Genomic DNA, 26,593 nt, shown 5'->3' on the forward strand with positions numbered 1-26,593 from the left:
CCCGGAGAGGGGCGGTGACGGCAGCTGCGCGGCGGCGACGGCGGCCGCGACCGAGCGCGCGCCCGGCTTTGAATGAGCGGGGCCGGGACTGCACACGCGGAGCGCGGGCTTGAGGAGGAAACTGGCAGCGCGCGCGCCTCCTGTGCGCGCGGCCCGCGGCAGCTCGGAGCCTCCGCCGGGCGGAGGGGCGGGCGGGGGAGGGGCAGGTGAGTGTGCTCAGCTCGCGCGCGCCCGCGAGGGGCTCTCCTTCCCGGCCGGCCCGGCCCGGCCCGCCTCCGGGCTCCTCGGCGCCCCTCCGCCGGCCTCCCCCGCGCCAGCCGCCTCTCGGGGTACTGTTTCCGGGTCAGGCTGACCTCGGGGTGAGCGGAGCGCAACCCGCGGGGGGCGGCGTGGGAGCCAGGCCTGCGAGCCTCCAGCCCCCGGGCTGACCCCGAGCCCAGCGCGCGGCCCCGGCCCCACCGCCTCGGCTCGCGCGCTCCCGTGACTCCGTCCGCGGGCGTGGGCTGGGGCGCCCCGAAAACGCCCGGTTGCTTTTCTCATCCGTGCAGTGGGTATGATTTCCCCCATACCCATTTGAAGTGGGTAGTCTGAAATCAAACTATTTTAGTTACGAAACTCTGAGTTTGGTCGTGCAGGAGACCTTAGCCTGCCTTGGTGACAGCCCCGGGCCTGGCTTTCAGTTGCCAGGGATGGAAAAAAAATGTCAACGTGTTGCAGCCGGCCTCCCGAACTCCACTTCTCATTCAGCTTCTCTCACTTGCCGCTGCTGCACTTTTGATTTTCACATTTAGGAGAAAGTCCAGGTAAATTTTAGGTTGGGGCTTTGTGATCCTTAACCTACTTCAGAGAGTTGCAGACTTCATGTGAAGATACTCTGTACGAGATTATATGGTTTTTCAAGTGTTGGTATGAAAAAATTCAGCAGTGCAGTTTCGGAAATACAGCACTTGCTTACGCAAGTGTGTAGCAACTTAGACTGATTTAATAAATTGTGATATAGTGGATCCACCGCTATAGGATTTTCAGTTTCCTGAAAATTACCAGAAGGAAGGATATCATTAGTTGCTCAGTTTCTAATGCAGCGTTGTTTTTTAAATTGTAGGAAAATCTTTCCCGATGGACATAGCAGGGCTCTCATTCCTGCTGATTTCCTAGCGATGTCCTTTCTCCAAAATCCCTGAAGACAAGTTGCTTCGTAGTCCTGAACTTTATTCTGCTAGCTCAAGTTTCTGTATTTTCCTAGAAACTTCAAAGAAAACTTTAATTTTACAATTAGATTATTTTAGTACTGCAGATTTCTAAAAATTTGGAGCATCCCAAATGCAAACCTTAGATACATACTTCTCAAATTGGTGATCTAGCGGGCGTTTCGAAAATACTGAGCAATGCGTATACATTAAAAGGTTTTTCAAGTGCAGTCAGATGTGACAGCTCAGGGTCAGTGTCTAAATCCTGGGTGAATGCATCTGTGGCCCAGGCTAATCCCCAGCCTCGTCTGTTGAACGGGAATAGTAAAGTCTTCCTCTTCTGATTGCCCTTCCGATTAAAGTGAAGTGGTAGAACCTGTGTCTTGAAGTAAGCGCTCAAGGGAAGTTAATTTCCTTTCATTCCCAAAATATCTGAGCTTAGCAGGTACAGAACTCTGTGCCAGGCATTGGCTAAGGCCTAGAAATCCCAAACTGAGCCGCACTGATTCGGGCCTGCCACTTTAAGTCACCTGCGTTTGAAGAGGAATCAGTGTGTATACAAGCTCCCGGTAACTGAGCGGTTATGGAGGTTCTCTGCTGGTTTGGGGGTGTTTTTCTGGAAATCTAGTGTAGCGTCTGTTATGTAGTTGGTGCTAATATATATTCATTTAATTGAATTGGAACAGATATGAATATGGGTTCTGAAGAATATTAATGTCTGCAAATTAATGTAATTGATAAAATCGGAAGTGGTTCTTGATAGGCAGTTTGATTGTATTTGCCCCTTTCATTGCAACTGGTTGGGAGTTTTATCCTGGAAATTATAATCTCTTCACTAAACTACAAATGTTCATAGTTAGTGAGGTGTTCCTGGCTTTCGAATTAAATCAGTGTGGGTTTGAAGCCAAGTCATTAGATGTGGGACAGTGGGGACACTTGCTTAGTGTGTGCTTCAGTCCTGTGGAAGGAGGACAGTGCCATCTTTCTCCTGAGATGGTTTTGTGGCATCAGTGAGCTGTTACTTGGTGTAGGAAATGGCCAGTGAATATTGGTGCTCCTCTTTCATTAATCCCAACTGCAAATTTTCCACAGAATGAGTCTCTTCTTAATTTGTAGGGAGAGAAATCCATTCCGTAATCAATAATAGTCTGCCTTTTTTTTTTTCTTTTGCGATACCAAGAACTTAATCCAGGGCCTTCACACTATGCTTACATCCCTGTTTTAAAACAGTTTTTGAGGCAGTGTCTTGCTAAGTCACTAAGTTGCTTGGCCAGGCTGAGATCACACTTGGATCCTCCTGCTTCAGCCTCACAGAGTGCTGGGATTCCAGGCGTGTACTACCATGCCTAGCTTGGTTTTGTTTTTCACTTGGAAAAAACTTTAAATTTTATTTCCAGTTGCTGTTGGAGTCATTCATGTTGCCAAATATATATTGAATACTGACACCAGCCACATTTGTGGGAAGGAATGGCTGGGTGACCGAGGCTCTAAAGGAAATTTGGTCTCAGCCTTTCATTCACGTGTGTCCTGAGACTGACCCATCTCCAACCCCTAAATACTGAATGCCATTTTCTTTGAAAATGTTCTGCTAAAGTATCTTTTCCCTTTTCCACAAGAGTCACATGTTATAAATCTCTCTGATAGCTCTTTTTAAATGTAATTTTATAAAAATTTGTGCTCAATTTTCATTTGGGCAAGTTTCCTTTCCTTTTGGCTGAGAGTTTTATTCTTGAGAAATCAGCTTGAAATAAAGCTCTTGTTCATCATCTTAATTCTACTCATAATAAATCAATCAAATGTTTCTTTCCAGTCATTCTACTTTGCAAATGGTACCTGAAGGTACCAGATGAATACAGTCCTCCCCAGAGCAGGTAAGCCATATAGAACAGAGATATAGTACAAAATCGAAAATGTTAAGTTTCTCAGAGGAAGATACTGGAATTAAGAAGACTTTACAGTAATTGAGCACGAGATAAAGGTTTATACCAAGCAGATTGCAGTGAAACTAGGAAAGAATATGGACAATATTGGGAAATTGAATAATATCTCTTTTGTTTTGGAACTAGGGATCGAACTCAGGACCGTGAGCTTGCAAGGCAGGTGTGGTGCCACTGAGCTAAATCTCTGGCCTGAATAATATCTTTTTGATAGTTTGGGTATAAACTGATAAGGAGTCAATGTCATTACATTTTTTGAACCTGACTAAACCACTGATTGGGGGTGCATATGATAGAAGTATTTAAATTACTTGAACAGTATAATTCTTAATTTCTTCTGGTTCACTGTCTTTTAGTCACTGTTCTTCCCACCTTCTCAAGTAGTGGGCCATACTACTAATGTCTACGCACAGACATTTAGTAAGTCATTCAGCATACTTCCATACGTACAAAAACTCAAAAGCATTGCTAAGGGAACTTTTTGGAACTTTACTGTTGCATCTTTAAAAGCCCGTTTCAACCCTGGAAAAAGAAATAACTAGCTGTGTGTTTTGCATTTTAGAAGGAGCTGCAGTACTGGCTCTATAGAGTAGGAAATATCAGGTATCCAGAGAATTAAGTATGTTTTCTTTGTGTGTGTGTATGTGTGTGTGTGCGCGCGCACATGCGTGTGCGCTTTAACTGTTATAGTTTATACAGTAGCATATATGATGTTATTACTCAGGATCGAGATACATAGATCTTGGTTTCCTAATGTTTCCATACCTTTCCTCTAGAGATAACCACTGTTTTCTTGCCATTTAATTTTTAATCCACTTAATGTAAGTTGAGTTGAGGAAAAAAACATTTCTCTCTGCTTTAATTCCTATGTAATTATTTTAAAACAGCATGTTAGAAGAGTGATGCTATATTTATCCAAATCAGTTTTAATCCTTGTTATGTTTATAAAGGTTGTTGCTTATTTTACACTCGTAAGTAATTTCAGAAACTAAACAGTATTTAAATCTTGAGAAGGAATACTTAGCTGTTTAATGGTGGTTACCTGATAGTTATTAAGTCGGGTTTTAGGCCCTTTTAAGTAAATATGTATAGAACTGAAATTCAAATATACTGTTTTTCTGTTTTGAAAAAAAATACCACATTTTCCAGTTTCCCTTTTAGTTTTAAGAAATTACTCCCCTGGAGTTAAGAAACTCCAGTGAGTTTTCATTGTCACTTTATTACTTGTTACTTCACCTTGAGCAGCACAGTTAAGTTCAGGTTATCTAGTTTCCTCATTTAGACAATTTAGAAATTGGACGTTATATATTATCAAGTTATTCCAACACAGAAATCATGATTCTAAATGCTCAGTAATCTTCCTCCTTGGACAAGTGTGTTAGTTACTTTTGTCTTCATTTCTGAGACAAAATACTCAACACCCAGAGTTAAAGGCGTAAGGTTTATTTAGCTCACTGTTTGTAGAGGTTTCAGCCCATAATTGACTGGCTCCGAGGCAGGGTGGCACATGGCAGAGGGCGTCACAGAAGACAAAGAGTTCATGGCGCCCATGCAGTTGCAGAAGCAACAAGAGAACCTTAGCAGTGTCTTTCTGCCTGTTTTGTCTCATCCAGACTGCTGGGACTAGGGCGGTACAAAACCAATCAATCAGTGGACTGGTTTAGTAACCACACGCCCTTAATCCCAGCATCACACATTCTAGATTCAGCCATCTCTGAAAAAGCCGCTATGACCACATGAGGCTTTAGGGGGACATCTAGCCCCAAACCATAACAACAAGTAAAAGGCAAAGAAAGGCTACAACATGAAATTTCAATGTAAGAAACAGTCCTGTGAGTGTGCGTATGTATCCCTGTGTAATTTCTTGTGACTTAACATGATCTGTTCTACCTCTCAAAAGTGGAAAAATGACCGTCTCTCATGGATTACTATATTTTATTTTCCTTTCCGCTCTTTTGCATTTGAGTTTGAAAGGGGGAATTTATGATTATTTGATACATGCAGCTTTAACTTTGTCAGAGTTCATTTTAGGGAATTTTAAAATAAGTACACAATACAATTGAAAAGTATGGTGAATGTTTAAATTTTAAAAAATTTGTTATAGTAAAAGAGACATTGTTATTAATTTCCCTTAGAACACTGGCCCTTATTTTGAACACATTTATCCCATCCTAGTCATTTCTGAAGAAGAAATTGTATGAGTGTTTAGTTGCCCTGTTGTGGCTGCCTCAGTATCCTCAACTGATTCAAAATGTTTTCACTTTCAGTGTCATTTTAACTTTGGCGAAAAGCCAAAGTCATAAGTGCCCCATGTGGTGAATAGGGCGAGTGAGGACACATTCCACAGGGGTGTGAGATACTGTGCCAGCTTTTCTGTCGGATGTCACTCACAGCAGCATCCCCCGTATTTTTGTCATGCCTACAAAGACACCCACAAGGAGGGCTTCCACAGCTGCTTCGGAAAGTGGCAGGAATGACAGACTAAGTGTGTTCAAAGAGGGGAGTATATGAGGAGGATCAATAGCAATGTGTCTTTTCCTTTCTTTAAGCATTCACTGTATATTTTGATCATGCCTCCTAGGGATGTTAAGGTAATATATGGTATGGGTGACTAATATGTGGTATGTGTGAAACATTGTGGAAACATGACCATATTTAAAAGTTAGCAAAATTATACCTGTTTTAATGTCTTTGAGAATTTTTTTATTTATATCATTGCTGTGGCTTTAGTTCTTAATTCCTATAGCATTTGTTTTATATGGAAATATATCTGTTTACTTAAACAATTGTTGGAGGCATTTTGATCTTTAAGGACTTAGCTACTAGAATGCATTCCCCAGGTTCAAATCCCATGCTGGGAACTTATTAGCGCCATGTTTTTGGGCAGGTACTTAATTTACCTTGGTTTCCCTATCTAAAATAAGGATCAGATAGTACTTTCCTCAGATGCTTCACAGGGGTGTTAAGAACATTAAATGAGTTACTAAATGTAAAGCACTAACAAATGCTTCGTAAGAAGTAGCTGTTACAGTATATTGAGATGCTGTTGTGAAATCAAAGCTCTGTCCCTAGAGAAGTTTGGAAATATGTTTGTTACTAATGCCCTAGTTTCCTGATGGAAACTGGCTCCCTAGAGTTATAGTCAGTACAAGACATCGATGGTATTCATCACTTCTTTCAAGATATGAATCAGAATCTGAAACTTTTTCTAACTTAAGTGACGTAATGTTCACAAATGTCTCTGTGTAGTTTAACAGCTTTTTTGAACTGTAATTGAGATGCAGTAATTTGCACATATCTATAAAGAGTGCAGTTTGATTAGTTTTGATGGCTACACAGATACTTGTAAAACTATCATCACTTTCAAAATGCAGGTATATTGCTGGTCAGGGTGGCATAAGCCTGTAGCCCCAGATACTTGGCAAGTTTGGGACTAGCCAGAGCGACGTAGCAAGACCCTGTGTCAAAATAAAATTTTAAAAGGGCTTAGGAAGTGGCTCATTGTTGGAGCTCTTGTCTGGCATCCAAGAGCACTGCAGAAAATTAAAAAACTGTGTTTATCTTTATGTATCCATTACCTCCAAAAGTTTTCTCATATAAGTAATTCTTCCTTTCCACATCCTCATTCCCCACCCCAAGAAACCACTCTGCTTTGCCACTATATATTTGTTTATATTTTCTAGAGGTTTTTAATATATGAAACCATGCGGTATGTTCTGAGTTTTTTCATTCAGTATAATTATTTCGAGATATATCCATGCTCTACCTTGTAACAATAGTTCATTCTTATTGCTGAGTAATATTCCATTGTATGTCTTGTATATATCACAGTTTGTTTAGCCGGTCACCTTTTGATGTATATTTTGGTTATTTCCATTCTGAAGCTATTAAAGATGTTATTCAGATGCAAGTCTTTGGATGAGTGTGTGTTTTCATTTCTCTTAGGTCAATTCCTAGGATTAGAATGGGCAGGTAATGTGGTAGATGTCTATTTAACTTTGTTAAGAAGTTACTAAACTATTTCTCAAAGTGATTGTACGATTTTACATTCCCTGATGTATAATAGTTCTACTGTTCTACATTCTTGCCGTCATTTGGTATGGCTGTTATTTTTAGTTTGAACCATTCTAATAGGTGTGTAATAGTTTCTAAATGTGGCTTTAATTTTCATTTCCATGATGTTTAATGATGGTGACCATCGTACTTAAAAATAAATCTTTCTAATCCAGGGTCACATCGATTTTCTTTTTTAATTATCGTACTTTCAAATTTTACATTAGATGTACCATCTATTTTGAATTACGTTTTGCAAGTGCTGTGAGATATGATTGAAGTTTTTTTTGTTGTTGTCATTTGCATATTGATAACCCAATTTTTCCAGCACCTTTTGTTGAAAAAGGCTGTCATTTTCCCCAAGCTGTCTTTACGTGTTTGTCAGTTTTAGTTGTTCTGATGAATGTGGTCTATTTTTTGTACTTTCCCTCGATCTGTTTGTATATCTTGATTCCAGTTGTACACAGTTTTGATTACTGTGGCTTCATAGCAAGTCTTGAAATCAGATAGTGTTAGCCCATCTACTTTGTTCTTTTCTTAGTGTTTTGGTTATTATAGGTTCTTTGAATTTCCCTATGGGTTTTAGGTTAGCGCTTCCAAGTTTTGGAGAAAAAGCCTGCTGAGATTTTGATTGCGATTGTATTGAATTTATTGCTCAATTTGGGGAGACTTAATGTCTTAACAGTATTGTGTGTTTTAGCCCTGTGAAGTTCTTCTTAAATTAATGCAGGTCTTTTAAATTTTTCTCAGCAATCTTTGGTAGTTTTCAGCATACAAATGTTTCATCAGATTTCATAAGATTAGATTTATCCTTAGGTATCACATATTTATTGAGGCTCATAAATTTTTAATTTTTGATTGTTAACTTATAAAAATGCAGTTTTGATTGTTGTTAACTTATAAAAATGCAATTTGGGCCGGGGATTTAGCTCAGTGGTTTCACCGCCTGCTGCGCAAGCGCAAGGACCTGAGTTCGATCCCCAGTACCCCCCTCAAAAAAAATGCAATTGAGTGTACAGTCCACTGGATTTTATTCATAGGCAGAGTTTTACTTCTTCCTTTCCAGTTGGGATACCTTTTGCTTGAGTTCACTGGCCAGAACCTACGCTGTGATGTTGAGAAATGCATGGAGAGTAGACATGCTTGTGTTGTTCATGATCTTAAGGGAGGGGTGTCTAGTTTGCACCATTAAGCCTCATGTTAACTGGATGTTTTTCAGTGTTCTTGATCAGGTTGAGAAAGTTCCCTTCTATTCTTAGTTGCTGGTTTTGTTTTTTAAAAATCAAGAATAGATGTTGAATTTGTCAGCCTTTTTTTCCTGTCTAATGAGATGCTTAAGTGTTTTTTCCCCCCGTGTATTTATACAGTGAATCGGATTTGATTTTTGAATGTGCAGTCGACCCTGCATTCTGGGCTAAGCCCACTTGGTCATGATGTATCATCCTTTTATGTATTGTTGGATTCAATTTAACAAAATGTTGTTTCGGAGTTTTGTTAAGGAGTTTCTTAAAGTGTTAGTCTCTAGTATTGTTTTCTGGTTGTATCTTTGCTTTAGTGTAATGTCAATGTGAAGTATGAGTTGGGAAAAACTCTCTTTTTCAGATTTTTGCCGGTTTTGAAATTGGTATTATGCCTTCTTTAGGTGTTGGCTAATTATCAGTGAAGCCATCTGGACCTGGAAGATTTCTAACTGCAAATTCAATTTCTTTAATCAGTAATAGAGATTTGGAGGTTTCTTGTACTTTGGTAATTTGTATCTTACAGAGAATTTGCCTGTTTCATATCACTTGTCAAATATAAGCATAAAGTTGCTTATAGTACTGGCAAACTTTTCAAAATTTTTTGTGTTGTTATATACTTTTGATTAATTGACCATTTTATTATTATGAAATGACCACTTTTGTACCAAATACTTTTTTCTAAAGTCTGACATTAAAATACTTCAGCTGAAAAAAAAAATACTCACTTCAGCTGTCTTTTGGTTAGTGCTAACATAGTATATTTTCCTCATTCTTTTACTTTTAACCTATTTGTAGCTTTATATTTAAAATGCATTTTTGAAGACAACATATAATAGGATCTTCCTTTTTTATCCAGTCTGTTTCTGTGTTTTTATTTGGGTGTCAGACAGTTGGCATTTAATATGACTGACGTTATGGTTAAGTTTATAACACTATGATGTTGCAGTTTGTTTTCAATTTGTCCCCTCTGTTATTTCTCCTATTTTCTGCTGCCTGTTCTATTGCGTAGCTTTTTATCACCTTTGTTAGCTTATTGGCTTATTGGCTGTGACCAAACCCTACCAGGGAATATTATTTAATTGACTATTAAGAGGAGGCCCAGGTATCAATATTTCTTTGAACAGACCCCTAGATCTGTGAATCACTGAAGTTAGATAAACTCTGTGATTGCTTTATTAGCTATGTTACTTTGAACAAGTTGACCATCTATGAAATGGGTATAGTAAAACCTAACTACTACAGATTAAAATGTTTTAAATACTTTGAACAGTGCAAATTCACATTATTCAGCTTTCAAAAGGTATAAAAAAATTCAGTATATACTGTTTTCTATTTTGATTTTTAAAATTGTATTTATATTAAATAGATAATATAAGGAAAATAATTTTCAGAAACTATTCAGAATGAAAAAGGTTTATTCCTTACACCTACTGAAAACTCTTTAAAAATCTAGTTTCTTCTGTTGTTATGTTCTACATTTTCATAAAAGGTACAATGTTCTATTTGTGATTTATAGAGGAAAAATAAAAATGTTTGATTTTTCTCAGTTATATAAGGACTTTTCACCTTGACTTAAGAACAAGAATATGGCTTATGAAATCAATTTGATGCATTTATCTTTGTATGCCTTTCCCACAGGTTTTGATACCCATCATGGCCATCACTCAGTTTCGGTTATTTAAAGTTTGTACCTGCCTAGCAGCAGTATTCTCATTTCTAAAGAGATTAATATGCAGGTAAATAAATTTTATTTCAAACTGACCTGTTTATTTCCTCATTGGTTTTAGGTTCTTTCAAAACTTCAAAAGGACAAAAGAGATTCTGTTTTATACTAAATCATTGATTATAATATTCATTTGTTAATAGTTTTCAAAAATATTTTTTCTCTAGTTCAGATTTAGAAGGTAAAAGTTCATTTGTTTTCCTTTTTTCAAATGACATGCTAAATACTATAGAATTTCAGAAATAAACTGGTTTTCATTATAATCTTCCCAGAATTTTTATGTATTGTTTCACTCTTGGAATATTTTAAGGTGGTTATGTGAAATTAGGCATATGTATCTGTCTCTATGAATATTATATTTATTTTAAAAGCTTCAATAGAGAAGCCTTATGAAACAGATTGTTCGCTTCTTAAGAAACATTCCAGAATCCGCAGGCTGTCCAGACCAGGTGATTTGCACGGCTTCAGTGGGTTGTGTATAGATCCCACTTCCTGGCCTCTTGTCAGATCACCATGCCCTAGGGCTGTGACTTCTGCCCTGGGCACTGAGGTGCCTTGGGGCTTCTCAGGACACTTATGGAGCTGTCATAAGATTTAAATTTTCCAGTGAAGCACAGTGACAGTCAGCATCTGTTGGACACTGCAGACTCCTAACTCAAGATATTTCATGTTTTCAGCACTAGATCCTGCAGCATTCCTTATCGTGGATGGTTCTTAATGCTTGAGATAAGTTTTGGTTTACTTGTATTTTTATGACATCTTTTGCAAAGTTAGGTTTTAGGTTGTAATTAAAAGCAAATATTTCATCAAAATTAATGTAGAACAGAAAATGAGGATGGCAGTCTCCAGTCTGATTCCACAGCATGAGAAGAAGTGAGGCATCCAGCAGACACACAAATGGTAGTAGTAAGAAATTCTCCTTTTCATTCATAACAGAAATATTATATTTTCTTTAGACTTATTGTATATTCTTTTTCAAGTGCTGGTGAGCTTACTTAACTTAGAGCATATGTAAGTGTTAGGTTGTTTGGGCCTAACTACTTAATCTGTGGAACTGGTAGGTATTTCTTTTGTCCTGGGGTACTGTGAAAAATACTTTCTGACACACTAAGAATAAAGTGTAATAAAAGAGGAAGTACATAGTAATCACTTTATCTCTTTAGTAGATATGATTTAGAGGTTGCATCCAACTATACTGTTCCTAGGCTACTGTCCAGTGCTTAAGTCATATGGCCACCTTGCCACAAGGAAGGCTAGAAAATGTAATCCCTGGCGAAATGGCCATTTGATAGCTCCTGAAAATTTGATACTTGTCATTGAATTTATTGCTAGAAGTAGACTGCTCTAGGGTATTTCACTAGGAACACATGGATAAATTAGAGATGATTGCAGGAAGAAAATTCAGAAAGAAATGGAAAATTCAAGTGATTGACTGGCAATTACCCAAGAGGCTAGGATTTGAGAAGTAGGAAAAATGGTGAACTAAGTGTTGAAATCATCAGAGAATAAAGAGGAATGGCCAGAAGTACACTAGGTAAAGTAGGATAAAAGTATTAATTGCCAGAAAGACAAACATTAAAAGCAGCATTGTGTTAATAGTAGTAATGAACTATAGAAGTTTACTTTTCACATCTGAATTTTCTAAAATTATGGTCATTGTGGATTAGTTTTAGAGTAAGAAATTTTACTTGTTTTTAAAATATTAAGGACTTTCCTGTTGTCAGTATAAATTTCTGTTGTGAGTGTAAATATATTTAAGATTGGTTGTTCAGTTAGGATCAGCTTGTATAAGGTGTCAAAAAGAACCTCTAGAGCATGTGTTAATAAAAATGCCAGGCTTATGTTACAAATTTTGTAATAGACTGTAGTGTTTCTCTCTTTATCCTTTAAACAAATAAAATATAACTTCTAAACTTGTAGTAAACATAATTGCCTTTACAGGTTATCTCTAAGTAGATGCTTTATAGATTACTTGAAGTGAAGCAGAATCACTAATTTGCAGTAGCTACCATTTCTTGTATGTCTTGCTATGTAGCAGACACTGTCTAGGTATTTTAAATACATTTCTTAAGCCCTCACAGCCACCTTTCAAGATTAAGTTTGAATACTGGTATTTTGTAGATGGGAATATTAAAGTTGAGAGTTTAGGCAATTCTAACCAAACTGAAAAGAAGTAACATTGAACATCATGGTTGACATAGATTCTGCGGCCCACGTTCTTAACAGTTGAGTGTGGTACATCCTGAATAATGTAGTACTTTTCCTCCTAGTCCATAAAAGTCAGTTGCAGTTCAGTTCAACCCAGTGATTTTCAAACTTCTTAAAATAGCTTAACAGCTGGTCTTAGCAAGAACCTTAGTAAGTAAAGCAGGAGAAGCTAAGCCATGCTGGTTAAAGTGCTAGAGATGTCCAGAGCTCCCCTGCAGAGTCCCTGACCATAGCACTCCAAGGACTACGATTTGAAATTGCTTTGCATTTTTGTTTCTGGCTTTGTATTTCTCTTGAGTTCATCTGTAATATTAAGCCTTAACTCAAGAAGCAGCTATATTGTCCTATCCAAGACTTTAAAGACATTCACAGGATGTCTGGATTCATGCCTTTTCATTATAGTTTAGTGAAGCAGTTATTAATTATTAGAACCAATAATGATTTGTAAGCCTGTAAACACTGTCCAAAATGCTTTTTACTCATGCTTATTTTGATGGTTCTTGAAATAAATTATTTCATATTTGTTTTAGATCTGGCAGAGGAAGGAAATTAAGTGGAGACCAAATTACATTGCCAACTACTGTTGATTATTCATCAGTTCCTAAGCAGGTAATTATTTTGTTTTGTTTTGAAAAATTGAATATGTGTTTCAGAACAGTATTTTTCAAACTGGATTGCATATTATTAGTAACAAAATTAATTTGGTGGTCAGGACCTCTGTTGCTATTTTTACATATTTCAGTTGTAAAATTTAGATTATCTTGACTCTGCTGATATTTTCTATTTTTTTCCCTGTGGTTTTGGAGCATTTTTATATTTAAAAGTTTTATATGTATATATTTAAAAGTTTTATTTATATATATATATATATATACTTAAAAGTTATATGTAGATATATTTAAAAGATAATTCCAACATTTATGTCATCCAGCGGTTGACGACTATTGATTTTCCATGTGAATTAAGATTGGTTCTGTACATGCTGAATAATTAATTCTGGATTGTTTATGAGATTTTTGAATATTATGTTTTGAGACGCTATCTTATATAAATGCTGGGAGAGCGTTGATTTTTTTTTTGTTTGTTTTGCTTTATCAAGCAATCAGTTTGGTTAGGCAGAAACTTTTAGTTGTGGGCTAAAGTTATAATGTCAATTCAATTTCCAAAGCATTTGCTTTTGATTTTTTAATTTTTGCTTTAAATTTTTTAAAATAAAAGTGGTCAGTATAGAACAAAGTAGAAGACAATAGAATATGTCAGAATGTGTAACCCACAGTAAAAATAACTTTTTAAATTTTGATTTAGAATTGATGTGTGATTTGAAATGTACATTTTTCTGTGGGTTAAAAAAGTTTGAAAACTGGTAGTATTTTAGAAAGCCCATTTTTCAAATAGCTGATGAATGAGGATGCTCATTAGGTTGCCCCTTTGTGGCTGACGGTGTTGATCACCTAAATTTAGACAGATGTGGAAGAGTGGACCTCTTGGGATGAAGATGCTCCCACAAGCGTAAAGATTGAAGGCGGGGATGGGAGTGCGGCCACACAGCAGAATGCCTTGGAGCAGCTGGAACCTGACTACTTTAAGGACATGACACCTACTATAAGAAAGACTCAGAAAGTAGGTTGAGGATTTGTGCTTTTGAGGATTAAACTTGTCAGACTCCTATAGTAAAATCACACACTATGATGACTTATTTATTAGAAAGCCTATTTGTAATTATTGTTTGTTTTCTGTCAAGTTAAATAATTTTTTATATTCAGATAGGCTAGACAAGATCTATTAAATTATGTCCCCCAGTCATTTAACATTACAGCTAAGCATTTAGTACAATCCAATTGTATCTTAGATTCTAGACTCCAGGCTATGTTTGAGAGACTAAGTTGATTGTGATAGCAGTTCTAAGGAGTTCGCAATTTGGTGATATCTGCAAACTGATAAGTATGTCCCATTGTTTATAACCATTATAAAGTGATGCAGGACTCTGGAAACTTCATGTGTTTGTGTTAGCCATCTGCACTTGATTTAATCTCTTGAATTCCATACAGAGGATCACTTTAGAGATACAGGGAATTATTCGGAAAAGTACAGTGGCTGAGTATTTTCCTTTTTATCAAAATAGTACATGTACTTTTTAAAATCAAAGGATATAGAAGTGCAAAAGAAGCATGACAGACTTCTGTCCCTCCCAGAAGCAGCCACTCAGTTACCTTTCTGTTGCCCAGTGTTGTTGTACTATGATAAATGAAGATTTATTTCATACTGCCTCACCTCCTGTCCAACTTCTTCACATAATGTTATTCTCATCTACTCTACTATTTCAGAGAAACACACTTAGAGCTTCATTTGTTATTCAGTGAAATACGGAAAATATTTCTTATATATACTTTATAAAGTGAGGAAATTATTTATTCTATACATCCTAAGTTCCTTACCCTCTTCTACCCGAGTCAATTTCAGCTACACATTTATTTTTACATTACCAAGGTTGAAAACATTCACCTTGTGTTTTGTTGAATTGTCCAAATGTCTTAATACTAAAAAGTACTAAGTTTCAGGGCTCCTTTAAGTTTCTTAATAGATGAATATTTTGTGTTGTGGAAATGTGTTGCTGTTTTCCAGAGGAATTTAGTATATATTAATAATGTCTTATTAAATTAATTAGGGTGGAAATACTTTTAATAAAAGTTATGAAGTATTAAGCAATATATATTCTAATACTGCTGGCCTGAAAGACTATTTGTAGATAGCCCACATGTATTTTGGGCCGGATATTATTTAATTATTTAAAGTTAGTCATTTAATAAATAAAAGTACTTAATTGTATTTGGGGATCCAAAAAAAGTAAGGAGATGGGGAAAATGTGCAATACACTTTTTTCTTTCTAAAAGTATAATATACTTTTTTTTGTTCGTTTGAAATTTATTTGTTTGACAGTTACTTGGGCCTTTTGGTACACTGTACAGACTTTTTTATTGTTCTTGTTTTTACATTGTAAATTTTAAAAAGAAAGTATATTTTAAGTAGGTACAAAATGCAGTGGTCAGTTGTTTATTTTTATATAGCTCTGTGTAAAATATCCCTTTAATCCTATTTCATCTAATCTTTCAGATTGTTATTAAGAAGAGAGAACCTTTAAATTTTGGCAACCCAGATGGTAGCACAGGTTTCTCCAGTAGATTAGCAGCCACACAAGATATGCCTTTTATTCATCAATCTGTGAGTATATTAATGGGATATAAGTAATAAGTTTGGTTTGTTTTTTTTTAGAGAAAAGGAAAAACTCTAAATGAATTGAATAGTTACATTTCTTTGACTTTGAAACATGTTTAGCAGTTTGCAAGAAGTCAACCTGGAATTGTACCAATCCTGATATTTTATGAGTTTATAAATTAATAAGGTACCAAGATGAGGGATCTGTTGTACACAGGAAAGATAGAGACAAAATGTGCTATTTAAAAAGTAAGAACTTGAAAAGATCACCCCTAAAATGACTAACCTTAATAGCAAGTTAGAATGTGTTACTGTTGTTTGATTTTTTGTTTTGTTTTTGCAGTGCTAGAAATCAGACCCTGCAGGGCCCTGTGCCTGCTAGGCAAGCACTCTATCGCTGAGCTACATCTCCAGCCCAGCAGCATGTTAGTTTTGAGTTACATTTTTGTTCCTCTCGTGGAGTATTTTTACATTTAAAGTATGATTTGATTGAAAATGTATTTGACTTAAAATGAAATTTTTAAAGCTTAAAAAGTAGTGAACAAAGTAGACTGAGGTTCTCAACCTTAAGAACACAGCAGCATCAGTTTTGGAGGGTTTTCTTAAACACCATGGGGTGTGTTGGCACAGGCATGTAATCCCAGCACTGTGGAAGGCTGAGGCAAGAGAGTAACAAGGTTAAGCCCAGCCTGCACAACTTAGCAACTTAGTGTGACCCTGACTCAAAATAAAAAATAAAACCAAAATAAGGTGCTAGGAAGGTAGCACTGTATAAGGCTCTGGCTTTAGTTGCCAATACCAGAACACAAAACAAATCCCAAACCCCCCACAAATACCTGGACTGCTCCTCAGACCTAAGCTTAAGTGGACTTTGATTGATTGATTTTTTTATTGATGTGTTGTGTAACCACCCCAAATTTAGTGACTCAAAACATAATAAACGTTTATTGTCTCATGCAATTTCTATCTGGAATCCAAGGCCACTAGATTGGATGGTTCTGGCTTAGGGTGTCCAATGAGTATGTGTCATTGGGCTGGGGCCCATTTCAGAGTTGACTCACTCACATGGCTGGCACATTAGCATTGGTGGCTGGCAGGAAGCCTCAGCTCCTTGCCCTGGACCTCTCCATGGGGCTGTTTGAATCTCCTTAGGGTGTAACTGCTAACTTTCCCAATGCAAGGGACGCAGGAGGGAGGAAGCTAGGTCATGAGATAGGCCAACACCACAGTGTATTCTTATGGCACGGTCTCACAAGTGATACATTGTCACCGCCGTGGGACTTTGTTCATTAGAAGCCAGGTGGTAAATCCAGCCCCCTAAATCCAGGAGGGGAGATGAATTAAACTACACCTTTTAAAGGAGTTTGGGGACATATTTTTAAATCACTCCATTTATCTGTCCCTCTATGAATCTTACTTAGGCTTTTAAATTGCACAGGAGCTTCTGAGGCCATATTTTGAATTGATCGCTCAAAAACTGTTCCCAGTAATGCAGTCCATGTGCTAGATGCTAGTAATACAGTCCCTGTGCTAGATGCTAGTAATACAGACGTAAATAAGCAGAAAGAGTTCTCATGTCAGAAGAATGCATTCTGCTGGGGGAGGCATAATAACTGAATAAATGATCATACACCCAATTACAAACTTTAATAACTCCTCTGCAGTTACATGATACTGTGAAAGCATAGTAACATTATAGATATTTCTCTGAATAATATAACATCATATTAGTTAATTTTTTCTCTTTCTCAATTTTAAACTTTATTCATGTACATTTGATTAATAGCGGTAAATTGTTCAGTTCTGCCTGTAGAATTAATTATGATATTGTAATTGTGAGTTGTCAGTGTACAGCCACTTACAGAGTTGGGAAGGGGTAGATAGAGTAGATGGAGAATGTCCAGTGCTACTTTTACCTATTTTCTACCAAGCAGACAATGTTGGGAGAGCTTTGATTGCTTATGAGAGAATGCTAATCAACTGGACTTCCTTCTCTATACCAGATATACCTACCCTATCATTCTTTCTTTAATTAGATCTTTTTTGAAACCAAACATTCTATTTTTCTTCTGAAATTCATCATTTGTGTTGTGGGAACTCTTTTTATACTAGTGATATTAATTTTTTTCTGTCATCTTTTGTTTTTCAGTTTGTTCTTGGCTTTATAATCTGCTTTGGATTTTCTTTGGTACTGGAAGTTGAACTCAGGGCCTTATGCTTGTGCAGCAGGCTTGACACCACTGAGCTAAATCCCTGGCCCTTGTCTTACCCTTTTTGCTTAGAAAGACATCTCCACTACAGATGTCACCTCTTTTTTTTTGGTGCCGGGGAATCGAACTTGGGACCTTACGCTTGCGAGGCAGGAGCGGAACCACTGAGCTAAATCCCCAGCCCCGTCACCCTTTTTAATGGTCTTAGTAGTTTTACTTTTTTAATATCAAAATCTTTTATGTACATAACAGCCAAATACCTGAGTGGAAAAATAGCTAACTATTATAAATGGAAAATTTACAAATGAGAATTACACAACGTAATAACACGAAGAAAACTTTGATCTTATTCATTCTTGAAGAAATTCAAAGTATGTCTTAGCAAATTAGCAAAGATAAAAAAATAAGACCAATAGCAGTGTTGATGAAGGTACAAACAAAGTTTGTATCAGTTTGTCAGGAGCCTGAATTGTTACAGCATATCAAGTCATTTATACTTTGTTTCAGTTGCTTTAATAATGCCCCTTTTCTGTGAGTTACCTAGTTTTAGAAATATATAGTAAAGATAATTAGAAATAGTTTTTAACAGAGGATGGTATTACATATATGGTCAGAGGAGGAAAATCCAAAACATTTATATTTAGGGCTAAGTGCTCAAAACAATATCTGTTCAGTAATTTTACACGTTATCACTTTCACACCTAACCACACATCCTAGAATGACCATTTTCACTGGTTCTTGGAAGAAAAAAAAATGAACATTTAGAGAACTGGCCTGGGAAATCGTGAAAGGTATTGACCAACTGATGATCAGCTCTCTAGGGCAGGGAAAGGAATGCATCAGGTAAAAGTAGCATCACAGCTAAGATAAGTTCTCCCTGATTTAGCCTCATTGCCTAGAGTGGAGATAGGAAGTGCCACTGAAAAAACACACATTGTGTACACTTAGGTGAAGATGACTGTGCTAGCTGGAAACGTCTCAGTCCACATTAGTTCAGTCGAGCATTTCTAATTAGGTCTGGCATCAGTTGTCTCTTCTCTCCTCTCCTCTGTCCCTTTTCTCTTTTGAAAAGAGAAACAGGAAAAAAATTTTATTCTTGTCCATTCAAACTAAGTAAGCAACAGTAGAACATTAAATATAAAAGAGTAGCCCCAGTAAGTATGAGAAGAAGGGTAGACTTGCCCAGGTCTGTTCACGCGGAAAGTCTTGCATTGTCAGGAAGCCTGCAGTTCCAGGCAAACCAAGAGCCGAACCATTTTTGCCTGGAGAGGCATGGTAGGGAAGCTGAGAAAACCATAGGAGAATGATGAGTTCTCAGTTCCCTTTTTAAAGATATTCTTCTTGACTGCTTTATGGAGAGAGGAGGGCTCTACTCTCTTACTTTTGCTTTATTTTTCCTTGTAGTCTGAATTAGGTGACTTGGATACCTGGCAAGAAAATACCAATGCATGGGAAGAAGAAGAAGATGCAGCCTGGCAAGCAGAAGAAGTTCTGAGGTATTTGAGTGACATTTACAGTATAACCTGAGTAGAAGAACTAGATTTGCTTCCTGTTGGGTTTTAAGGTCAAGGAGGCCGGTTATGCCGGATGTTCTTTCTTCAGTCTTTGTCAGGTGATAGATCCTCATATCTGTAGGTAATGTGGATTCATTCTGTTTCTCAGACTGCATTTGCCATTTTATATGACTAAGAATAAAGTATTGTAAGAATAAAAAATAACTAACTTCATTGATGCAATGCAAAATCTTTTACAAGTGTACCATACTGCAGTCATGATACATCCTCCTATGAAAGGGAGCCACTACTATACTGTATATTCTTCTAGGTCAGAAGTGGTAACTTTGTTTTCATTTTCTCATTGCCCAGCACTGCACATTTGAATGAAAATTAATGTAGCACTTTACATCTGTGCATATATCTTAATTGATGTGTAGGAAAGTCCTACAAAGCAGATTAGTCATAAGCTACAGGAAGGTAAACATTATTCTGCAGGTTTTAAAGTTCATTTTTGTTTGTGGTTTGTTTATTTCCGTGAGCAATAAACTCAATTCTTGCTGCTTGTATTAGGTCAGAGTAAAGAGAAAATTTATCTTGAAGAGCTTGTGACTGTGATCGCGGATAAAAACTCATATTGAAATGTATCTGTTATTTTATGCATTTTTAAACTATATAGTGCAATGCAGTGATATGATTTTTTTGTATTTTAAAAGTAAAGTCATTTTTACCATAGAAGTAGAAAATGAAGGGCTGGGGATTTAGCTCAGTGGTGCCGCCGCCTGCCTTGTAAGTGCAAAGTCCTGAGTTTGATTCCCGGTACCTAAAAACAAAAAAAAAAAGAAAGAAAGAAAATGAATTACTTTATCTGTCATTCATTTTTGAATTTTCTTTCTGGTCTTTGTTGATAAATTACAGTTGTTTTTAACAGCCAGCAGAGGGTGCAGTTAAGTAGCTGGAAGTTATGGGTGATTTTTAAAAAAATTGTATCCTTTCTGTTTTCAGCATGTGTGCTTTTGTTTTGTTTTGAAAGTCAGTAAAGTTGTGAAAGTTTTTAATACTTAGTTCCTGTTAAAAATTATGTACTACAACATGTATATTTAAGGAGTATCAATAAAGGACATATTCTTTAAAAAATATCATAGATACAGAAGTCAGTATTTTAGAAAATTTTGGGCATTACAGTGATTATTAGTGTCATTAGCCTCAAGGATAAAGGAAGGAAAGAGACGTTCATTTTTTAAAAATTTATATATATTTTTATTGGTACATTTTAGGTATAAAATACATTTACATTTATCATTGGGTGTTTGTACCAGAACATGATGTATCTTAGTTCTCATTTTTTCTCCCATTACCTGTGCACCCTTCACCCTCTCCACCATTCCCTATTTACACAGACTTTGATTCCATTTTTTTTTTCCTCATAATTTTTCCTTTTCCTTCTTTCCTTTCCCCTTCCCCTTCCACCATCCCCAAACCCTTGGGCCTTTTCTTTTTTCAAATTATCAGTTATTCATTTTAATCATTTTCATCCTTATTTACACTTTCAATTTCTCACAGTAGAGAAACTATTTGGTATTTACACATGTGTGTCCTATTTATTTCACTTAAGAGTATGGCCTCCATATGCATCTATTTAGCTATAAATGTCTCTAGTTTCTCATTCTTTATGGCTGAGTAGTACTCCATTTTATAAAAAAACCCCACATCTTCTTTATCCAGTTTCCAGTCGATGGGCACTTGGGCTGTTTCCAAGCTTTAGTTATTACATATAACTATGCTGCTATAAACATAGGTGCACATATATCGCTGTGGTATGATTCTTTTAATTCTTTGGGGAAGATTCCCAGTAGGGGAATAGCTGGGTCAAATGGGACCTGTAGCCCTGGTTCTTTGAGGTATCTCCATACTGATTTCCACAGTGGTTGCCCCAGTCTACATTCCCACCAACAATGGAGAAGGGTTCCTTTCTCTCCACACCCCCGCCAGCATTTCTTATTGGTTGATTTCTTGATAGCAGCCATTCTTTGTGGGGTGAGGTGGAATCTCAGTGTTGTTTTCATCTGCATCTCTCGAATGACGAGTGATGTTGAAGATTTTTTCATATATTTATTTGCTGTTTTTACTTCTTTGAGAAATGTCTGTTCATTTCGGATGCCCATTTTTGAATTGGGCCTTTGAATTTGAGGGGTCTGATTTTTTTCAGTTCTTTATATATTCTTGATAGTAGACTTTTGCCTGAGCTACAGCTGCTGAATATTTCTTCCCACATTGTAGGTTGTCTCTTAGCTCTGTTGGTGGTTTCTCTTGCAGTGCAGAAGCTTTTTAATACGATGAGATCCCAGTTGTTGATTCTTTGTGCTAGCTCCCATGCTACTGAAGATTTGTTCATAAAGTCTTTTCCTATGCCAATGTCATCAAAGAGTTCTACCTAACTTATCTTCCAGCAAGCTTAGTGTTTCTGACTTAATATTTAGATCTTTAATCCACTTTGATCTTAGTTTAGTGCACGGTGATGGGTATGGGTCTAGTTTTAATCTCTGACAGGTTGAAATCCAGTTTTTCCAACACCATTTATTAAATAGGCTATCTTTCCTCCAATGAGGGTGGTTGGCTCCTTTGTCAAAGATGAGGTGGCTGAGTATCTCTGAAGTTGCTTCTGCATCTTCTAATCTATTCCACTGATCTTCAGGTCTCTTTCTTTGCCAGTACCATGCTGTTTTTATCACAGTAACTTTGTAGTATAGTTTCAAGTTGGGGATTGTGATAGCCCCAGCCATGTCTCTGTTGCCTAGAATTGCTTTTGCTATTCTAGGTTTCTTCTGCTTCCAAATGAATTTTTGGATTGTTTTCTCTAGTTCTGTGAAGTATATTGTTGGAATTTCAATTGGGATTGCATTGAATCTATATAATAATTTTAGAAGTATGGCCATTTTCACTATATTGGTTCTTCCTACCCAGGAATAAGGGATATCTTTCCATTTTCTTATATCCTCTTTGATCTCCTTCTTCAGAGTGCTGTTTACAGAGTGTTCCCACAAAATCAGAATACACATTCTTTTCAGCTGCACATGGGTCATTCTCCAAAATCACATGCTAGCTTATAGGACATAACTAAGTAAATGTAAAAGAATCGAAGTTATCCCCTGTATATTATCAGACCATAGTGCAATACAATTGGAGATCAATAACATAAGAAACTGCAAAACTCCAACAAACACATGGAAATTGAACAACACCCTCCTGAACAACCAATGGGTGACAGAGGAAATTAAAGAAGAAATTAAACAGTTTCTACAAGTAAATGATAATGCCAGTACAACATACAGGAATCTGTGGGACACAATGAAAGCAGTTCTACACGGGAAATTCATAGCAGTGAATGCCCATATTAGGACAACAGCAAGAACTCAGTTAAATAACTTAATGCAGAACCTCAAGCTCCTAGAAAAAGAAGAGCATAAGAAACCCAAAGCTCGTACAAGAAAGGAAATTATAAAGATCCGAGCAGAAATCAATGCAATGGAGACTGAGAGAACAATACAAAAAATCAATGAATCAAAGTTGGTTTTTTAAAAGAATAAATAAAATCGATAAACCTTTAGCCAAGCTTATCAAAAGAAGGAAAGAAAAGGCTCAAATCCGTGCAATTAAGAATGAAAAAGGTGAAGCCACAACAAATCCAGCAGAAGTCCAGAGAATCATCAGTACCTACTTTGAGAACCTGTACTCTAATAAAATGGAAAACACAGAAGAAATGGACAGATTCCTAGATACACACGAATTGCCAAAAATAAATGAACATATAGAAATTCTAAACACCCCAATAACAATGAGTGAAATTGAAAATGTAATAAAAAACTTACCAACAATGAAAAGCCCAGGTCCTGATGGCTCCACTGCTGAATTCTACAAGACATTTAAAGAAGAACTATTGCCATTACTCTTTAAACTCATCAAGGAAATTGAAAGGGAAGCAAGGCTTCCAAATTCATTCCAGGAAGCAAGTGTTACTTTGATTCCAAAACCAGGGAAAGACCCAACCCAAAAAGAGAACTACAGACCAATCTCCCTAATGAACACAGATGCAAAAATCCTCAACAAGATACTGGCAAACAGAATACAGAGTGTCATCAAGAAGATCATACACCCTGACCAAGTCAGATTTATCCCAGGGATGCAGGGATGGTTCAACATCTGTAAATCAATAAATGTAATACACTGTATTAACAGAATCAAGGACAAAAACCACATGATCATCTCAATAGATGCAGAAAAAGCATTTGACAAAATCCAACACCCATTCATAATTAAAACACTACAGAAAATTGGAATAGGAGGTCTTTATCTCAACCTGATTAAGGCTATCTATGAAAAACCAACAGCTAACATCATACTAAATGGTCAAAAACTGAAAACTTTCATGCTAAAATCAGGAACAAGACAAGGATGCCCACTATCACCACTCCTGTTCAATATTGTTCTGGAAACATTAGCCATAGCAATTAGAAAAGAGAAAGAAAGAAAAGGAATAGAGATAGGAAAGGAAGAAGTGAAGCTGTCATTATTTGCTGATGATATGATGCTGTACATAGAAGGCCCAAAAAACTCAGTCAAAAGTCTTCTAGACCTAATTAACAGATTCAGTAGAGTAGCTGGATACAAGGTCAATACTCAAAAAACAATAGCCTTCTTATACGCAAATAGCAGACCCATTGAGAGAGAAATTGGGGAAATAATTCCTTTTACAATAGCATCTAAAAAAAATGAAATATCTAGAAATCAATCTAACAAAGGAAGCAAAAGACCTCTACACTGAAAAGAGACGTTCATTTTGAATCAGTAATCTTAATGTCAGTACTATAAAGTTTACCCCATGAGCTCTCAAAAATCTTAACACCGAACGCACCAAAACCTTCTCTTCTGTCCCGTTTTTTGCTCCCTAACAGAACAAAAATGATTTTAAAAATCACATTAAAACAACTTGGGAGAGTGAGATTGTTAGTCAACAGCAGACATCCTTCATGCAGCACAAGTACAGAGGAAGGGATGTGGACACCTCCCTATGTTGTTACTGCACTGAAGATTGTTAAAGTACATCCATGCCCATACCATCTTGTGTCTCCTCCAGTTGCCACTGTAAAATGTTCCAGTACTATCATTAGTATTTTTAAAGGAAAAATACTCCAGTACTTTAGCAATTTCAGGCACGAATCTGGACAAATGTATATATTGTCTTCAGAGAAATCCAAATTTCTTCTTGTGCCAGGAGCATCAGTTGCTGATGTTTCTATTTCAGCTAATAATAACCATGTCGAAGCTCAGTTACCTTGTTTACAACTGTGCTAATCTTTTATAGTACTTTTTTTGTCTCTTGTGCTGCTAGAGTTTTAGTTTTTTTGGTGCTTATTATCAGTTTTTCTTGCAAATGAGCAGAGCTAGTTGAAAAGTAGATTTTCTTTTGTTCTTTAGAAACTTAAGAGAATTGATGGTGAAAGTCAAAATGGTGCCCGAAATAAGGTTTTGTACTTTTCTTAAATTTTGGTTATCTGTACCTGAGTACTCTTTCATATTGTGTTTGAGAACCATTGCTCTTGATAGCTTTAATTTGTGCAGATGCTACCATATATAGTAACAATTACTGGATGTAACCTAGTATTGGCTGTCACATTCCCAGTTGTAACCTACTTCTTCCTTCCTCAAACTTGAATATTTCTTGAATTATTTTCTCACACCCTAACCCTTCAAATTTAAGACCAACATGCGTTCTTCTCCTCGCTCCTATTTCATCACTCAAGTCCTGCCTCCACTCATAGTCATTAAGGATAGAGAAGTTTTGTGATTCAGGACTGGTAGAGTTATAGTAGGATTTAAGATGGAGACAACGTATACATAACGTGGAATTAGTAAATATCCACCACTCTGATCCTTAGTAGGTCTGGTCAAATGGTAATCCTTAAGTAGATCTCTAGCTGTAGGTGGAAAGTATGTCTTAAGTATCCATTTTCTTTTGGAGTATCTTACATACAATCGTATTCTTAGCATCCTTTAGCTGATTGTTTTAACTATTACAATAGGAAATTTAATCCTCAATATCAAGCCTTTAAGAATGGTATTCCCTTCTCCAAAGAAAAAGCTGTGGTGAATGGAGGTAGTCTTTAAGAGGAAATAATCTGAAGGAAAAGGTAAAATGATGTGCGTTCTTATCCCCTGTATTTAATCCTGTGATTTTGGGCAAATCAAAGCCTTTATACCTCATTTCACGTATTTGTGAAATAGAGATAAAACCTCCTCTGTTTGACAGGTTAAGTTCTAAAGATTAGCAGGAATGCTGCTTTTGAAGTCTTTTTTAGTGAGAAGATTTAAGTCTTTAAATATTTACTTCATGACAATAAAAAGGGATTATTATTTCTTCCTAGAACTTTTTCACCATTTTACCTGTGTGGTGTTTTCTAAAAGATAACGAATATGTTTCTTTCAGGCAACAGAAAATAGCAGACAGAGAAAAGAGAGCAGCAGAACAACAAAGGAAGAAAATGGAAAAGGAAGCACAGAGGCTAATGAAGAAGGAACAAAACAAAATCGGTGTGAAACTTTCATAACAAATGTGCTCCAAATGTCATAGTGCCAGTAGGAGAAATCTGAGCTCCACAAGCCACACAACATTTACATGGATTTAAGAGTATTTTCAGGATACAAATACACTGCTTGATTTAATGCATTCATCAGGCCACGCAGGACACAAGGATTCTCCCAAAGTACTTTGAACTCTTAGTGATTGAGACTCAAAGGAAATAGTCAGAAAAGACTATTGAGGCATTATTTTTCTCAACATGCTCCAAATACAAGACAATTGTTTGCTGTCGAGAAATTATTACAAATGGAATATACTGGTACCTCTCAAGCTCGTGTTTCCAGCTAAATAAATGGGTATAATTTTATGGTGGAAAAGAACTCTGCTGTCACACTTTCCTTCAATGTGCATAATTATAAAATAAATAATTTTAATAATCCTTCTGTTTTCATGTTACCTGACCTAAATTAGACAAATTGTAGGTAGGGCTTTCACTTCTTTATTTTTGTTGTCAGAGCTGGTATTGGCATACATTTTCTCTAATTGAACTGACCTTGTTTGTTTGATATGTTAAAGAATTTGATTGTGGTTTTTAAGAAAATGAAATTAAATGCAATAATATTATTTATCATACATATTTTTTACATCATTTTCTTTTGGATGGTGTTGTACTAGTATACATATTTGTAATTTATATTGCATGTATAAACATTGAAATCAGCTAAAATGACAAACTTGTTTTATATTATA

The 26,593-nt window shown here is 36.5% G+C and overlaps 1 protein-coding gene across 6 annotated transcripts; it reads left to right on the forward strand.

The window, feature by feature from the left end:
• Window positions 1-18: 18 nt before the first annotated feature.
• Ebag9 (estrogen receptor binding site associated antigen 9) lies at window positions 19-26,282 on the forward strand. 6 transcript variants are annotated; one of them, XM_087190697.1, is made up of 8 exons: window positions 247-359; window positions 2,998-3,058; window positions 10,057-10,154; window positions 12,880-12,958; window positions 13,811-13,969; window positions 15,461-15,568; window positions 19,178-19,269; window positions 25,751-26,282. In XM_087190697.1, exons 3-8 carry the CDS (start codon window positions 10,072-10,074, stop codon window positions 25,869-25,871), a joined length of 642 nt encoding a protein of 213 aa, XP_087046823.1. In that variant the 5' UTR covers window positions 247-359; window positions 2,998-3,058; window positions 10,057-10,071; the 3' UTR covers window positions 25,872-26,282. The 6 variants fall into 6 exon arrangements, with proteins under 6 accessions (XP_087046824.1, XP_004850237.1, XP_004850236.1 ...); XM_004850178.4 differs by having other exon boundaries at window positions 346-803; XM_087190698.1 differs by lacking the exons at window positions 247-359; window positions 2,998-3,058 and adding an exon at window positions 19-206.
• The last annotated feature ends 311 nt before the right edge of the window (window positions 26,283-26,593 follow it).

The sequence above is a fragment of the Heterocephalus glaber genome, unplaced genomic scaffold (assembly GCF_053883595.1).
Source record: "Heterocephalus glaber isolate CG9 unplaced genomic scaffold, H.glaber_assembly_v1.0 deba00001555, whole genome shotgun sequence".
Taxonomy (NCBI): Eukaryota; Metazoa; Chordata; class Mammalia; order Rodentia; family Bathyergidae; genus Heterocephalus; species Heterocephalus glaber.